This window comes from Schistocerca gregaria, chromosome 8 (assembly GCF_023897955.1).
Source record: "Schistocerca gregaria isolate iqSchGreg1 chromosome 8, iqSchGreg1.2, whole genome shotgun sequence".
Lineage (NCBI taxonomy): Eukaryota > Metazoa > Arthropoda > Insecta > Orthoptera > Acrididae > Schistocerca > Schistocerca gregaria.
In genome coordinates, this window is record NC_064927.1 from 194,627,599 (window position 1) to 194,646,069 (window position 18,471).

The window sequence follows — 18,471 nt, forward strand, 5'->3', positions numbered from 1 at the left end:
AGAGAAGATCCTCCACAGGTGTAACACACGACATGTTGCAGTGAACTGATGTTGTCATTCACCATTAATGGATGCCATTTGTGGAAGACATTTTGGGGGCTATGATGTGGTGATTCACAGAATGAAGCACTGGCTCCACTACCAGGACAAGGATTGGTACTGACAGGAAATATACGCCATTGTTCCACACAGGAGGAAGACCACACAAAGGGATGGAGATTATGTGAAAAAATGGGGTGTGTAGATAAAACACCATTCTTTTATGTGTGTAATTCAAATTATGTTCAATAAAGAATTTCTGAAGAAAAAAATGTGATGCATTACTTTCTGGACAACCCTCATATTATGGCTTGCACTGTAGATTCACAAACACAAACAATATATATAGAAGCCATTGAGTGTGCTAGCAGTGGAACTGATGTCACATATGCTCTTTCGAATTTTGATATGCAAACTGCTTTATACATTAAATAACATGAAAGTTGTCAAAGATTTACTGAATTAAACTTACAAGAAAACTTTGCACAACATGACTGCTAGCCAGAAGCTGGCACATCCATCATGGCCTAACCTGGGCCTGAGGCCATGTACACACTGAGTCATCATCACAGGATGTGCACAACTCGAATGCCGCTTATGAACAAAAATCAAACCTCCATGTTTAATATAGTTCATCATATCACACCCAGTTAATGCCACATTCTTCAAAGAATCAAACTTTCATTTATAAAACAGTTTCAAATGTCTGGCTACCTTACAAATGAGTTAATGTGTTAAATATTTGACAGTCAGAACATAACCAAGAAAAACTTTAGAAAAGGTTTGAAATTATGCTTGAAATCTATTGGAAGTCACTATTTAATTGCTATGAAACACTGAATGAAAATGTTGTTGTTCTGAACTTCAGTCCAGGGACTGGGTTGATGCAGCTTTACATCCCACTCTATCCTGTGCAAGCTTCTTCATCTCCCAGTACCTACTGCAACCTACATCCTTCTGAATCTGTTTAGTATATTCATCTCTGGGTCTCTCTCTACGATTTTTACCCTCCACACTGCCCTCCAATGCTAAATTGGTGATCCCTTGATGCCTCAGAATATGCCCTATCAACCAATCCCTTCTTCCAGTCAAGTTGTGACCCAAATTTCTCTTCTCTCCAATTCTATTCAATACCTCCTCATTAGTTATGTGATCTACCCATCTAATCTTCAGCATTCTAATGTAGCACCACATTTCAAAAGCTTCTATTCTCTTCTTATCTAAACTATTTATTGTGCACGTTTCACTTCCATACATGGCTACACTCCATGCAAATACTTTCAGAAATGACTTCCTGACACTTAAATCTATACTCAATGTTAACAAATTTCTCTTCTTTCCTTGCCATTGCCAGCCTACATTTTATATCCTCTCTACTTCAACCATCATCGGTTATTTTGCTCCCCAAATAGCAAAACTCCTTTACTACTTTAAGTGTCTCATATCCTAATCTAATTCCCTCAGCATCACCCGACTTAATTTGATTAGATTCCATTATCCTCGTTTTACTTTTGTTGACGTTTAACTTATATCCTCCTTTAAAGACACTGTCCATTCCGTTAATCTGCTCTTCCAAGTCCTTTGCTGACTCTGACAGAATTACAATGTCATTGGCGAACCTCAAAGCTTTTATTTCTTCTCCATGGATTTTAATTCCTACTCCAAATTTTTCTTTTGTTTCCTTTACTGCTTGCTCAATATACAGATTGAATAACATCGGAGAAAGGCTACAACCCTGTCTCACTCTCTTCCCAACAACTGCTTCCTTTTCATGCCCCTCGATTCTCTTAACTGCCATCTGGTTTCTGTACAAATTGTAAATAGCCATTCGCTCCCTGTATTTTACCCCCGTGTGCTTCAGAATCTGAAAGAGATTACTCCAGTCAAAATTGTCAAAAGCTTTCTCTAAGTCTACAAATGCTAGAAACGTAGGTTTGCCTTTCCTTAATCTATTTTCTAAGATAAGTCATAGGTTCATTATTTCCTCACGTGTTCCAACATTTCTACGGAATCCAAACTGATCTTCCCCGAGGTCGGCTTCTAACAGTTTTTCCGTTCATCTGTAAAGAATTCGTGTTAGTAGCAATGGTTTATTAAACTGATAGTTCGTTAATTTTCACATCTGTCAACACCTGCTTTCTTTCGGATTGCAATTATTATATTCTTCTTGAAGTCTCAGGTTATTTTGCCTGTCTCATACATCTTGTTCACCAGATGGTAGAGTTTTGTCAGGGCTGGCTCACCCAAGGCTATCAGTAGTTCTAATGGAAATTTGTCTACTCCCATGGCCTTGTTTCGACTTAGGTCTTTCAGTGTTCTGTCACTCATCACGCAGTATCATATCTGCTATTTCATCTTCATCTACATTCCCTTCCATTTCTATAATATTGTCCTCAAGAACACTACCCTTCCACCTTTCTGCTTTCCCTTCTTTGCTTAGAACTGGGTTACCATCTGAGCTCTTGATATTCATACAAGTGGTTCTATTTTCTCCAAAGGTCTCTTTAATTTTCCCGTAGGCAGTATGTATCTTACCCATAGTGATATGTGCCTCTACATCCTTACATTTGTCCTCTAGCCATCCCTGCTTAGCCATTTTGCACTTCCTGTCGATCTCATTTTTGAGATGTTTGTATTCCTTTTTGCCTGCTTCATTTACTGCATTTTTGTATTTTCTCCTTTCATCAGTTAAATTCTCCCTTCACTATCTGAATAATTTCTTTTATCTCATCATACATTTCATCAATCTCTTCATCACATGCAGAGCTAGTTGGCATATAAACTTGTATTACTGTTGTAGTCGTGGGCTTCATATCTATATTGCCCACAATAATGCGTTCGTTATGCTGTTTGTAATACCTTACCCGCATTCCTATTTTTCTATTCATTATTAAACCTACTCCTGCATTACTCCTATTTGATTTTGTATTTATAACTTTGTATTCACCTGACCAGAGTTTGCAGCTCGTGGTCTTGTGGTAGCGTTCTCGCTTCCAGCGCATGGGGTCCCGGGTTCGGTTACCGGCGGGGTCAGGGATTTTCTTTGCCTCGAGATGACTGGGTTTTGTGTGGCTTTCAACATCATTTCATCCTCATTCACTCGCAAGTTGCCGTAGTGGCGTTAAAGAACTTGTGGAGCGGCAGCCAAACTGCCCCGCGAGGGGTCTCCCAGCCACCAATGCCAACCGCTCATTATTATTACCTGACCAGAAGTCTTGTTCCTCCTGCCACCGAACTTCAATAATTCCCACTCTATCTTACTTTAACCTATCCATTTCCCTTTTTAAATTTTCTAACCTACCTGCCTGATTAAGGGATATGACATTCCACATTCCAATCCATAGAACACCAATTGTCTTCTCTTGATAACATCATCCTCTTGAGTAGTCCCCACCCGGAGATCCGAATGGGGGACTATTTTACATTCGGAATATTTTACCCAAAAGGACGCCATCATCATTTAACCATACAGTAAAGCTGCATGCCCTCAGGAAAAATTATGGCTGTAGTTTCCCCTTGCTTTCGGTCGTTCGCAGTACCAGCATAGCAAGGCCGTTTCAGTTAGTGTTACAGATCAGTCAATCATCCAGACTGTTGCCCCTGCAACTACTGAAAAGGCTGCTGCCCCTCTTCAGGAACCACACATTTGTCTGGCCTCTCAACAGCTACCCACCCCTCTGTTGTGGTTGCACCTATGGTACGGCCATCTGTATCGCTGAGGCACACAAGCCTCCCCACCAACGGCAAGTCATGGTTCATGGGGGGTTGAATGAAAATAGTGTGGGTAATTTGTGTTTCATGCACCTCAAAGTGTATGATATCATATCTCTGAAACTTTGGTTCATACAACAGTATGAGTTTGCAGGCACATTTGATGGTATATGTGGATATCGTCTGTAAACTGCACTGCGATTAGAGTTGGTAGTAATGTTAGTTATACCGTATGAACAGTACAAATGCGGTAAGTGAATAACTTTTTTTTCTGTCATCACTTTGTGGGTAGAATCTGCAAGAAAAAATTTCATAAACATTTGACATTATGTTTGAAGTTTGTTGGAAGACACTAAGTGCTCTAATTCTCAAATAGTGGATTAATAAAGCCCAAGTATGAATGTGCCTTGAAGGAAGGAAGAATGAGTTTAATGTCCTGTCAACATCAAGGTATATTAGAGATGAAGCACAAGCTCAGATTGTTTCAAAGTTGAGGAAGGAAACTGCCCATGTCCTTTTGAAAGAACCATCCCAGCATTTGCCTGAAGCAATTTAGGGAAACCACAGAAAACCTAAATCTGGATGGCCGGATGCAAGTTTGAACCATCACCCTCCTGAATGAGAGTGACCAAACTGCCTCAAGACTTGTCATATTGTGTTAAACTTTTAACATAAGATTACACCTCTTTATGAGCAGATTATGACAGCATTTTAAATTTGTAAATTCAATAATTAATTTGTGAAATATTTAAAATCAAATATAACGGGCATTCAAACCCGGTTAATAGTGTGAAGTAACGGTAATGATTTTCAGAATGAGATTTTCACTCTGCAGAGGAGTGTGCACTGATATGAGACTTCCTGGCAGATTAAAACTGTGTGCCCGACCGAGACTCGAACTCGGGACCTTTGCCTTTCGCGGGCAAGTGCTCTACCAACTGAGCTACCGAAGCACGACTCACGTCCGGTACTCACAGCTTTACTTCTGCCAGTATCCGTCTCCTACCTTCCAAACTTTACAGAAGCTCTTCTGCGAACCTTGCAGAACTAGCACTCCTGAAAGAAAGGATACTGCGGAGACATGGCTTAGCCACAGCCTGGGGGCTGCAAAGTTCGCAAGAAGAGCTTCTGTAAAGTTTGGAAGGTAGGAGACAGATACTGGCAGAAGTAAAGCTGTGAGTACCGGACGTGAGTCGTGCTTCGGTAGCTCAGTTGGTAGAGCACTTGCCCGCGAAAGGCAAAGGTCCCGAGTTCGAGTCTCGGTCGGGCACACAGTTTTAATCTGCCAGGAAGTTTGGTAATGATTTTATTAACACACACTGTATGGTATCTGGAAAATCTGTAGATAACCTTCCACTCCCTGTTATATGCAGTAAACATACTAAAAAATAGTCACCAAAACTGTTGGCACATTTATCCCATTGCAACACTAGCGGGTTGGTCCCATCCTTGAAGAAGCTATTAGGCTACTGTCGGATCCAGGCCTAGACCCAGTCACACACTTTGTCATCCATTGCAAATCGATGTCCTCAAATAGCTTGTTTTAGAGGTCGAAACACATGAAAGTCACGCGGTGAAACATTGGGACTGTATGGTGGATGTTCCATTGTTTCCCCACCGAAATTGCTGCAATGTCGTCTTCACCGCATTGGCCGTGTGTCGGTGAGCATTATCATGCAGGAGGATAATGCCACTGGACAACATGCCTCAGCATTTCAACTTGATGGCTCGTCTAAGGTTCTGTCCCACTGCTTGCTCCGACACTTCCTTTCCAGTTCAACACTGTTCCACCATCTTTCATCACCTGTGACAATGCGTAAGAAAGCCATATTCCTCCTCATAATAACATTGCAGATGACTCAAAGACAGTGCCATTCAAGTATTGCACTGTTCAGTGATCAGTTGATGGGGAACCCATTCCGCACACATTTTTCGAAAGTTCAACTGTTGATGCATTATGGTGTGAGCAGTGTCCACGCTAATACCCACTAACTGATGGATCTCATCCACAGTGATTCTGCAGTTGTTCAAGACTGAAGCATTCACTTCCACAACCATTTCCGGTGTGATGACATGCTGAGCCTGCCCAGGATGAGCATCGCCTTCCAGTGACTCGTGACCCTAAAGGAACCGTTTGCGTCATTCCACAACACTTGAACAACTCTGACTGTACTCACCATACAGAGCCTTCATCCGACGATACAATTTCACGGCCTCCAACTCCCTCCGCCGCCAAAACTCAAATTACTCCTCGCTGTTCCTGCTTAATCGCCTGCACGTTCAGTAGTGGATGATAACTTGTGTGACCACCTATGCATGCGTCACTCTCCCTACCAAAAGATGTCGTCACCATACCCACAGTTATGTGGTGCCACCCTATGTTTAAGGCAAAGGTACATGCATTGGCCAGGTTTCATTTGAATGAACCTCATATTTGTTGGCCTTGGAAGTCATTAGGGAGGCAACCTGCAATTGATGCAAAGTTCTGGGATAGTCACTTAGCACTTTACATCTTTTGAAATATTCTTTATCTCTCTTTTGCAGAAAAGTTTTTCTTCTTATTGCAAGTCAGCATTTGATGTCATCTTAACTACCATCATTATCAGTTATTTTGGTACCAAAATTGTAAAATTTGTGTACTACTTTCAGCATCAGTATCTCTCATCACCACTTGATTTCACTATATTATTCCATAAATCTTGCTGAATTTTATCTTATAACATCTTTCCAAGATACTGTCTACCCCATTCAACTGATATTCCAACTATCTTGCTGTCTCTTATAGAATTCCAATGTCAAATGGCAAATCTTACAGTCTTCTCTCCCCCCCCCCCCCCCCCCTGCCCACTGGACTTTAATTCCATCTCTTCTCAATTACTGCCTCCCTTTCATGCACTTTTACTTATAAACACTGTATGGTATCTGTAAAATCTGTAGATAACCTTCCACTCCCTGTATTTTATCCCCAGTAACTTCAGGATTCTGAAAGCTCTCTCTAAATTACAAATTCCATAAATGTGGCTTTGTTTTTCATAAACCTGGTGTCTAAGAGAATGCATAGCATCAGTGTTGCTTTGCGTGTTCCCACATTTCCCTGAAACTCAAAGTGACCTTTCTTCTTCGGGTCTTCTGTCCTCCAGTTGTATTTTACAGTCGTGACTTATCAAACTTGTGGTTTGATAATATACACATCCATCAGCACTTGCCTTTTTTCCTACTGTAGTTATTAAGTTGTTCCTAAAATCTGTAGGATCCTGCATACCAGAAGGAAAACTGTAGTTATGGTTGACCCTCCCAAGGATTTTATTAATTCTGAGGGAATGTCTTTTTCGGTAATAGTCTATAGATTTGCATTTCTTCTCTCCCAGTCCTAGTTTGTCACTTTGCCTGTTTATTTTTATTTTTTTCATTAATCAAACTGAATATCTCCTGCATTATCCAATAATTTCGGCTGGGTGTTGCCTTTTTGACTAGGTTTGCTTCTCCTGGCTTTATTATGTCTTTCACAGCTGTTCATTCTTCTTCTATCCCATTTCAGTTAGTTTCACCTAATGCACAGTTTGAAATTATCAACACTCTCTGGTTGTTTCTACTTTTCTAGGAACCATCTCCTTAACTCACTATGCTTTTGACTTTAAGTATATAACTGTACTCTGCAGTTCATAACCAATAAATTATGAGTGGGCTCCATATGTGCTACTTGCAATGTTTTGTGGGTTAAAACTTGGTTTCTAAATTCCTGTCTTACCATTTCGTAATCCATCAGAATCCATCTAGTGTCTCCAAGTCCCAGTTGTCTGCAATGTCTGTGTTATGTGCCAGATTCTACCGGGAAATTTCCTCTTTCATTGTTTTTCTATTGCCGATTCTCCTACTATTTTTGTTCTCTTCCTGCACCACCTACTGATTTCCATTTACAATTAAGTTTCCCTTAATGTACTGAATAGTTTATTTGTCTCATCATAATTTTTTCAGTCTCCTATCTTGGCGGTGACCTGGCAGACATATGTACTTGTACTACTGTGCTGGACCATGATTTCGTGTTTATCTTGGCTATGATAATACATTTACTATGTTGTTCATGTAGTTCACCTGCAGTCCTGTTTTCTATACTCCTGTATTAGCCATATTTGATTTTGTGTTGATAAGCCAGTACTCGTCCATTTCTTCCTGGTAAAACAGTTCACTAACACCCACTATTTCTACTTTCAAACCATCTATTTCTGTTCTCAAAAATTTCACAATTGAGGAAAGAACTAACATTGTATGATATCAAGAATATCAACTGCTGTCACACTTGCCTCAGTACAAAAGAAAAACACAACAACCATATTCAATGTTGAGGTGTCTCGTTCCCTTTGGAATATCTCTCAGCAAGTTTCTGACGAACCATACATTTGGCATGCCCACCCTTCAGCTGAGATAAATGTTGATTTGTCACTAAAGATAACATATACAAAAGTCTTCTTCAAGCACTAAAATTTTGTCTACAAAATTGACACAAACTGTAGTTTATTAGTAACAGAGTTTGTAAAAGCTGTAAATGATGACACACTTGCAAGCATTTTCATAAAATTCTCTACATAACCATAATTGGAGCTGCTCATCCTACGAACTAATTTACTGAGTCTCCAGAAAAGACAGTTGCAAGTCAAACATTCAGTTCAGAGTCCTCTCTTTTAACCCTCAAGCAGGCACGCTATGCATTTAGTGCGCCAACCACATATAACATTGTCTTGTACCATTCCAATGTTGTTTTACAATTGTGAGCCCATACCTATTCCTTCTTTATTGCTTTAGCTAACACAGTGGTAAATTGGGGTTTCATGCATCAAAACGAGCAACAGTAATATACAACAGTCAGTGAACTAGATGGAAAAACATATACAAACCGTGCAAGAAAATGCCAAGGATTACGAGATAGCAGCACGGTCTCAGTTGTCTACAGGATAATTAGTAATCACGTAAACATTTGGCTGGGATCTGAAGCAACTGCACTCTTTAATGTTCCGAGTGGTTCATTACTGTGAGGTAACACTTGTATACAGCAACAGAGTGATACAATGGAAGTTTATTTTATTATTCTTTATTTAAACAGTGATTTAGCTCACATACTATACATTTATTTTGTCATTGTTTAATTAAGCTATGATTAAACTGTGACTTTGCTCATACATGTTTACCTTGGTCACATAAAGACAGCTATTCGTAACATGTGCATAAAGTACACCATGAACCTACTTGTGTTATGAAAACTGGCATGCCTACTTGAGGGTTAAAGACATTCTGCGATTTCACTGTCTGCAAACTGCAAAACAAAGACTGCTTTCTCTTCAGAAGTCACGTTTGCTACAAAAACTTCAAGCATAAATTTGAGGAACTAGTTTATAAGCATGCATGCAACTAAACGGGAACCTTTGTTCTTTCATTCTATGTTGAATTGTTCTCAAAACTATGCTTAAAACATACACTAAATAGAAACCTCAAAGTCTTTTTGATGTGCTCAATTTACAAAACAAATCATTTGCAAAGTTTAAAAAGATTACAGGATTTAGAGATTCTTGGGCATATTCATAAGCAGAATGGTTTTTACATGACCTAGGTATGGTTTTGACAGTGTAAGGTCTGAGATATTTGTTAATACAAAATGTTTAAGATAAATTAAGAATTCTACTCTTAGTGTTAAGTACAATGAATGACTATGGAGAGGAACAGTGAGAGTGTAAATACCAGCACTGGTTGAACTTAAAATCACACTTTCCTCTCTGAACACTTATATTTTTGACATCAGTACACTTGCTCATTATTTTTTTCAGTGACATATCAGAAGTCTGTTTTTATTAAATGTCTGAAGGTAGTAAGCACGGCACCATAGGGAAGGCTGCAATATGAATTTGAAATAAGGAAATAATGAGAAAAAATGAAGAGGATAATGACACACACACACACACACACACACACACACACACACACACACACAGAGAGAGAGAGAGAGAGAGAGAGAGAGAGAGAGAGAGAGAGAGAGTCCATACCTTCCAAACGAGAACAAGACTGTAAGTGCAAAAAGACGGCACACCATCTTTAGAAGCAAGCAAAGCAGAATACTGGTATTTTTACATTTGCTGACTTAAGACTTATGTGTAATCTTTCCTTTGTAGATAATCACTCACTTTCTCTTGTCCTCTGACAATGAAATAGCCACCTGGGTCAAGTGGACACTCATTCATCTTGGCCAGTTCTGCCTGACTTTTCCCAGTAAGAACACAGTTAGAGCTGCGAAGCATAATTGGCATCCTGAAATGGATTACTATTATTTTAATTATTTTGCACAACATTATTAAAAATTTAAGGAAAATATTTGTCATCATATTTAACAATGTTTGTAAAGAAAATAGACTTAAGATACAAAGACAAAGGAATAAGTGCTATACAACTGCTCTAGCACTAGCTTAAATACCTGCACTATCAACAACAATGATCTAATGTTCCAACACAGAAAAGAAAATATATGGAGAAAACAAATGAGGATTATCATCAGGAAAATACATAGGATAGACAGCAATGAACTGTAGACTGTGCAACAGGATTGATGATGTGAAGGAATGCACTGAAGTGGCTTAGCAGTAATTGTGGTTGAAGAGTATTAGAGACCCACAGTTTAAAATAAACAAAGAGTTTTAATTTTGGCACTGATTCACATTTGACAAAAGATAACATGTAGAAGTCATATTATTGGGTCATATTACTGTGTAAAAATCTGCTAAAATAATTAAGAAATAATTAAATAGAGCACCTAGCTGACCACAGGGAGCCTAGGGGATATGCAATAAACTCTACTTCTCAATAATTTCCACACTGATTACTTCATAACTTGAAATAGAACTGAGGTCACTAGCAAATATTACAAACTGAGCTTATGTCATAGTGTAAAACGTAACCTGTTAAAATGTTGATACTGATAGCAACACACTACACCAAAACACACACTACTCTTCCAATATATGTAAAGTTTGATTAATGCCATTTTCTTTCCCCTAAACTAGTGAAAAAGGAGGTTTTCCTCAGTTGTGTCAAAGGCTTTAATAACCTTGCTTCCTGTCCATTATTCCCTCATCAATATAATTTTTTTACTCTAAAAAAAGGCAACAGCATGTAGAGGAACATGAATTTATGACAAGATGTCCATCACGAATACTTTCTTTATTTGCTAGGACATTTCATCTATTTCAGGCATACAGTAAAAGGACAGAACATCTTGTTGTTTCCATTATCTCTACAAGTGTTGGACAATGCAACAGTTAATCTGTAAATCTGTATTTGGTGATTACATTTGCCAAACTGCTCGCAAAACACTATGAGAATGGAAGTGCTGAATCTTTTTAGCTCTGCATAATCTACACAGAACATGCCTAGGATGCAAGCTTTAAGATGTACTATTATAGATGTGCACTCTAAATACTATTAAATACATTACCATATTTATGACATTTTATGCGCAGTGTCAGAATTGATATTAAACTGGACTTCGAGAAGAGTTTATGCAAGCTCTGCTTCATACCTTTGATGTTCATTACTTGTAATTTTACAAAGGTTATATTTTTCCCATTTTATTAAGGGATTCATTGATGTCAGATGAATATCAGGCTTAAAATACTCCCTTTGAGGACTATTTTTTACATAAAGTAATCAGTAAGTGTATCTGCAAGAAAGGATCACCTTAGGATGGACAGTCGCCTCACAAAGCTTCATTTATATTGTGCTGACAATGATTCAAAGGAGACACATATTGCTGCAGATCAGATCAGAAAACACACCTATCAGATGTAGCTTCAGCAAATATGCCTATTGTATGGCTATCTCCAGCGTGTTCAAGTTATGCGTATTCATAATAGAGTAGCAACTGCTTTGCAAACCACACTCAAGCGCCGGGTGGAGGGTTCACTGAACCTAGAAAAAATGAACACCTATATCTTACGGTTACATTTTCTAAGTTTTCTCTTAATATAATGCTGTCTTTGGTTTGCTTTCCTCACAACATTTTCTGTGTGTTATTTCCAATTAAAGTTGTCTGTAATTATAATACCTAGGTGTTTTGTTGAATTTATGAGCTTTAGATTTTACTTATTTATCATGTAACCGAAGCTCAATGGATTCCTTCTAGCACTCAGGAGGATGACCTTACACTTTTCATTATTTAGGGCCAATTTCCTTTAACCATACAAGTATCTGTTCTAAATCATTTTGCAATTTGTTTCAGTCTTCATCACGAATCCAGTCATATAACTGAGACAATATTCCATAAACACGCAATTCCACTGCAAGCCACTTGTGTGGTACAGTGACGAAAGCCTTCTGTAAATCTATAAATATGGAATCAATCCAAATTCCCTTCTCAATAACACTCAACACTTAATGTGAGTAAAGAGCTAGTTGCATTTCACAAGAATGATGTTTTCTAAATCCATGTTGACTGTGTGTCAATAGGCTGCTCTCTTCGAGGTAATTCATAATCTTCAAACAATATACATTCCAAAAGCCTGCTGCATATAAACATTAATGATCTGGACCTGTAATTATTGGATTACTCCTACTATCTTTCTCAAATATTGGTATGACCAAACCATGTTAGGTGGCAAATAATTACTCTTTCAAGCTTCCTCTGCCCTTCCCACTCCCCTAAGTAACACAGCTTGAGAGGATGACATAACAGAGTACATTTGGGATGAGTTAAAGGTAGTAACCATGGCTTTTTTTTTTTTCAGATTACAACTGGTGTCTTCACTATACTTTGCACTTCAGTTAGTGCTTCATTTACCCAATGGCACCTTCCAAGGTGGGGTGCAGGAGGAACTACATGGGGCACTTTTCAGTAACTTGAGATGGAGATCCTGACAGAGGGAAGTGAGGCATATTGCAAGCGGCGTTCTCATCCATGGACAGGAATCAGGAGGGAGACATTGTTTGCAAAGAGGATGGGGTACACAGAATGGTCAGGGAATTGTGAAATGGTGATTGCGTAAGAAACTAGGAGTTGGTTTCATCATATTTGCAGAGGAGGAATCCCCAGTTCTCAGAAGAGACTGTCAATGGGTCTAGAGCAAAAGGTACCAGTAGCCGGACACACTGCTACCCTCCAAGGCGGTGGGGAGTATTACAGTCTCCAAGGAGGAGACATGGGGGCAGGAGTTGTTGTATTAAGGTAGGCAGTTCACCAAAACGAAGTGGCCTACATGGACGGAGGTAGACATGGTAAATGATGATTGCTAGGATCTTCGTACTCATACCACTACTGCTTTCAGGTTGGTAAGAAGGGGAATCCAGTCACTAATGACATCAGTGTGAAACAAAGTGCAGTTCCTTCCAGATGCTATGTTGGGGTCGGCATGGTTCCGATAGAATGCCAAGCAACCATGTAACTTTGGAGAGTAGCCATCATGGAAGTGCGTTTCTTGAAGAGCAAGACAGAATGCACAATAGGAGGAAACAAGTTGTTGTATTTCCGGTAGGTGACAGTAATGTTGTTGTTGTTGTGGTCTTCAGTCCTGAGACTAGTTTGATGCAGCTCTCCATGCTACTCTATCCTGTGCAAGCTTCTTCATCTCCCAGTACCTACTGCAACCTACATCCTTCTGAATCTGCTTAGTGTATTCATCTCTTAGTCTCCCTCTACGATTTTTACCCTCCACGCTGCCCTCCAATAGTAAATTGGTGATCCCTTGATGCCTCAGAACATGTCCTACCGACCAATCCCTTCTTCTGGTCAAGTTGTGCCACATCTTCTCTTCTCGCCAATCCTATTCAATACTTCCTCATTAGTTATGTGATCTACCCTTCTAATCTTCAGCATTCTTCTGTAGCACCACATTTCGAAAGCTTCTATTCTCTTCTTGTCCAAACTATTTATTGTGACAGTAATATTCATTGCAAATCCACTGGATTATTGTGTGGCAGGAGATCAGAATAGACAAAGAGGACAAAGGGAGGTCATGCCATTCGGTCAGTGGTTGTCATTGATAAGGATGGGGCGACATCCACAAATAATATGTCAGACTCATGTTGCGAAGGGAGAGATGGTAGCTCCAGGGGCACTGTGGTCCCCTATCCTGGGACTTATGTTTCTTCTTCCTCTCTTTCAGAGGCTGAGGAGGGCAGGGCACAGAGGGACAGCAGATGTCTGCAAGATCCGGAACTGAAAGAGAGCAGATGACCTTGGAGCCCACATCCAGTGGCCGAGTGGTAGCAGGCCTCTGGCCTGAGAGACACCAGGGGAAGGGTTACCCAGGATGTTTACATGGACAATGGCAAAAATTCAGGATTTTTCCTGGAATCCCGTTTAAAAAATATACTTTTTCCCAGGTGAAAATACACTTCTTCCGTGCTAAGTGATAGTAGGTTTTCTGTAGATTTTTTCTTTGGAACTGCAAAACTTATCAATCCTTTGAATGGTTAACGTTTTATACACTGGCGTAGAACTACCCAGGTTTAAAAAAACCAGAAACGGCGGAGAGAAATTTTTGAAAGACTTTTGATGTGCAGCAACATATATGTTGCATATTTTCATATTACGAAATTATAAATTCGAATTGCTCTGAACACAGCACGTTAGTTTCTGGAGCGTTGAAATCGAGATATCTCATGCCACGTGATCTTGCCAGCCGACGACAACAGATATTCAAAGCATAGTACACGTTTCACAATCAGCCAATAGCAAGATCACTGTTACGTAGCGCAAAAACACAAAGAGGAAAAGTTAATGGTTTACATTAATATACATACTATAGCTACAAGAAAAGATAAGATTTCACATATATATCGGTCTCTAAGATTAATAAGCTACAAGAGAAGCTAAGCATTCACATGTAATATTGATTTTTTTCCCCATGTGTTATACTTTAAGATACATCAAAAATTTAAAATAGTGACATAAATGTCTGGTCTTCTGGGCTCAAAATTCTTGTAACTGGCTGGTCCTCAAAGTGCTCAGTTTTAAATGCTCTGTGATTTAAGAAATTCATCCCAATTTTTCACATGTAACATAATTCATCTTGCGTATAAAGAAATTTACTTTGAAAGTAACACTTTTCGAACCACCATTCACAATACTATCCCGAGACTGTTAGAAAAAGGCTTGCTTTAGCAGTTGCCAGAGAGCACCAGAAAACAGGTGTTATTGTGCGTGTGGTGTAGGAATCCTGCAAGTTCGTATGTATAAAGCACTAAGTGGACTTGAAACAGGACATCAGAGGCTGCTCCAAGAGCATCAGAATTTCATAAACCAGCCTGAAATGCATAATTCAGCTTGAAGTGCACATTGATTTTTTCCAGGTTCATGATGAAGCACATCCCACCTGACATTAAACTTTTCAGTGAGGTAAATTTTCTTCGAGTACCAGTACTGTAGTATCTCATATTTGGTTCTTTATTATGGCATAATGCCATACATGGCAGAAGATGAAAACATGCACTTGAAATTCAGCAAATAGTTGGAACTAGCCAATACTGTGGAACGAAACACTTTGTTTCAAATAAACTGATTGCCTCAGCGGAAGCCAAATTTCTTTAGCAAACTGACAAAAATAACCTCATTATTCTGCAAGGCAATTAATGCTTGACAGCTAATAACATGGAAATAAAATAAAATCAGAAAACTGGAACTAATAATATATTTTTGGCCTCCATAATTATGCAAATTTATTATAATTTGCTTGATAGCTCCTGGCTGCAGAAATCCGTTCCCAGCCGCCAAAATCCATTTTGTTTTCATTTGACATGGGAGCTGTAAACGAAGAGGAAACAGCAAAATCCGTTAATGCAAACAGGGGTCAGTTGGAGACTAACCTCCTGCCCACTACAACTCTGCACATGCGCGAATCTGGCAGCTAGGGCACGTGAGAAAAATTTTTCTTATTAGTATCTGGGTGCTTGCTACTACTGCCGATACAGCTAACAGCCATACTTCAAGCAGAGGGAAGCAAGAGAAGGTTCTGCTCATATGAGAGTCAACTGTGCATGCGCATGAGCCCACTGGTAACTGGTCAAATGAAAATAATGTAAACAGTTGTGACGTCACACTCATAGAAAGCAGTTTATTGTTACGAAGTATTACAAAGTCTTCGCCCAAAGGCCTTTGACATATTTTTGCTGTTTGTAGACATTTATGCGTGCAAGGTGTTTTGTTGTAAATGGCGCATTTCCTTTGTCACAATTTTTTTTTCCTCTCATTTATTTTTTATTGCTTCAGTATCATTCTCCAGTAGCAGGACACAGTAACATTCTCTGCTAGAGAATCAATTCTTACAAAAAGTTCACTGAAAGCAAAAACAATGAAAAATTCCCTGAATTCCAAAAAATTCGCGGGTTTTTCACAGTTTTCTCCCGGATGAAAAAATTCCCGGGTTTTACCCGGTTGGCCCAGGTCATACACACACTGTACCAGAAAAGAAGCCCCATCACTAGCAAGTGCCGAAAGAGGAGAACACTTCTTTGGCTGGTGAAGGGAGCGCCACCTGGAGGTGAGAGCGTTGGATCCGTGGTGGACTGAGAGGGGACCAGGAATGGTGGAAGGAAGAGGTAGGACGGGGAAAGGATGTAACAGCAACAGTAGAAGACATCGACACTCAGTGGTCATATTTTTGGTGAGCCTCAGCATAAGATAAGACTGTGCAGGGACTTATACTCTCGGGCCTTCTTTTCTTTGTTGTAAGCTGGGAAATCTGGCGAGTGTGGAGAATGGCAGTCATGACAATTTACACACAAAGATGGCAGAAAACAATCACCACACAGATGGTCCATCATATGGTGGGAAGAAGTATGTCCAAAATGCAAGCACCGTAATCACACCTCATGGGTGATGGGATGTACGGCTTCACATCACATTGTTAACACACAACCTTGACCTCCTCTGGGGGACAAATAAAGGCACCAGTATCTGTGTGGTTGTCTTGACGACCCATCTACACATGTCAAACAAAATGAAAGCCGCATCATTCCAGTTTAGACTGGAGTTCCTCATCAGTTTGTGTGATGAGATCCCCATGAAACATCACTCCCTGGGCCATATCCAGAGACTAGTGAGGGGTAATAGATACTGGAACACCATCAAAATGATCACAAGCACAAAAAACTGCAGAGTGGGCTGCACAAGAAGCTTTGATCACCATATTTCACTGTGAGACTCCACTTTGCCAACTTGTCCTTGATTTCACCGCAAAAAATGACAGCTTTCTGGTGGTGGATGTGTGTCTGTCCATTCTAGTACAGTCAAGACGGCGAGCCTGGACCTCCTCCCAGGGTGTACCCAGGGAAGGGAAGCCTGCAGATTCATACGAAGAAGCATTCAATGCTCTATTACCACCCAAAGAGATGACCATTTTAAAATGGACAGATTTTTGAAACTGACACACTTTGTGCGCCAGGCATCCATCTCAATACCACCCACTACAATCAGGGAACCTCCCTGTGGGCACCACACAGCCACAGAAAGAGCCGTCTGGTACAGCAGCCATGGTCAGAAGTTCCAATGCTCCAGGATGATAAGCAACCACTCCAATGCATATATGGGGAGGCAACAGCTCAAGTATCAATAGTGTTATCCCTGTGTTGCCAGGGGGCTCAGACAGATGGGTACATAACTGCACCACACGAACTGGCTACACGTGCTGGTGACCAAATGTGGCAGAGGGGACTATGGTGGTGGGGAAGGAAGAGGGTAAAGAAGGGAGGGGGGGGGGGGGGGGAGGAATCCACACCTTAAACACGCAAGAGGGAGTTCTTCCCCAAATGGCTCACACTAAAGAAAGAAAATTCAGTAGTGGAGATCAATCCAAAAGGGGGGTTAAAAACACCAAAAATGATGAAAGAAAACAGACAAAAGGAGCAAAACTGCAAGGAATACAGGAAACCAGCTGGACAGCCAGATCAACAGAAATAAGAACATCAACAGAGGAGGGGACAATGGGGAAGGAGTGAGAAAGAAATGGAGCCCGGGAAGCAAGCAATAGCTTGGGACCTTGTGTGTGCCACATACGAACTGAACTGTGACGCCCCTGGTGAGACAATGTGATTGGTTGGAATAATGTGGCTGTACATATCTGTCTGTCTGTCTGTGTGTGTGTGTGTGTGTGTGTTCAACAGCTCTAAAGATGTACAACATCCAAAAATAATGTAACATTTTCTGTCTTGTTTACCATCCAACAGCTCAAACATACATTGAGTAATTAACTTTATTCTTTTCATTATTTGCATTCTAGAACTTTCAAGTGTTATATCAACTATAATTAAATCATTTAACACTGGTCTTAACTTTTTAACATCACAAAATTTCTATACCTGCCTATGAGGAGCCCATTTCGAACAACTCTTTGATTGCCTCTTGTATATTCAATGTCTACAGTTATTGGAGCTGAATATGTCATGTCACGTAGCCTGCACTCATGAGGTGTTGTACCCTTGGAAATATTGAAACCTTCTTCAACATCAGGTGTACCAACTGTTACATTCAGGTACCTGCATCATTACAGAAAGAAAAAGAAAGCTCATTGTAAGCTACAAAGGTATTATGCCATTGTTCACATTACAAATGCAATGAAAGGAAAATATATAAACACATTTATTCAGTGTTGGGTTCACACAGAGATATTAAAAATCTCCAGAAAGAAGTGAGAATTCAATATGTTAAACCGTATGGAAATGGTGAAAGCTACCTAACCATCAAGCATAAAA

At 39.8% G+C, this 18,471-nt stretch overlaps 1 protein-coding gene across 2 annotated transcripts in view; it reads right to left on the reverse strand.

Moving 5' to 3' along the window:
* LOC126284528 (DNA-directed RNA polymerase III subunit RPC2) overlaps positions 1-18,471 on the reverse strand; it is a 168,166-nt gene that overhangs the window by 115,750 nt on the left and 33,945 nt on the right. The window contains exons 3-4 of one of the 2 annotated variants that reach the window (XM_049983522.1): positions 18,079-18,255; positions 9,921-10,044 (exon numbers count right to left, since the gene is read on the reverse strand). In XM_049983522.1, coding sequence (XP_049839479.1) covers positions 9,921-10,044; positions 18,079-18,255 — 301 coding nt within the window. Of the gene's footprint in view, positions 1-9,920; positions 10,045-18,078; positions 18,256-18,471 lie in introns of those variants that run through there. The other variant, XM_049983523.1, reaches the window with a different exon arrangement.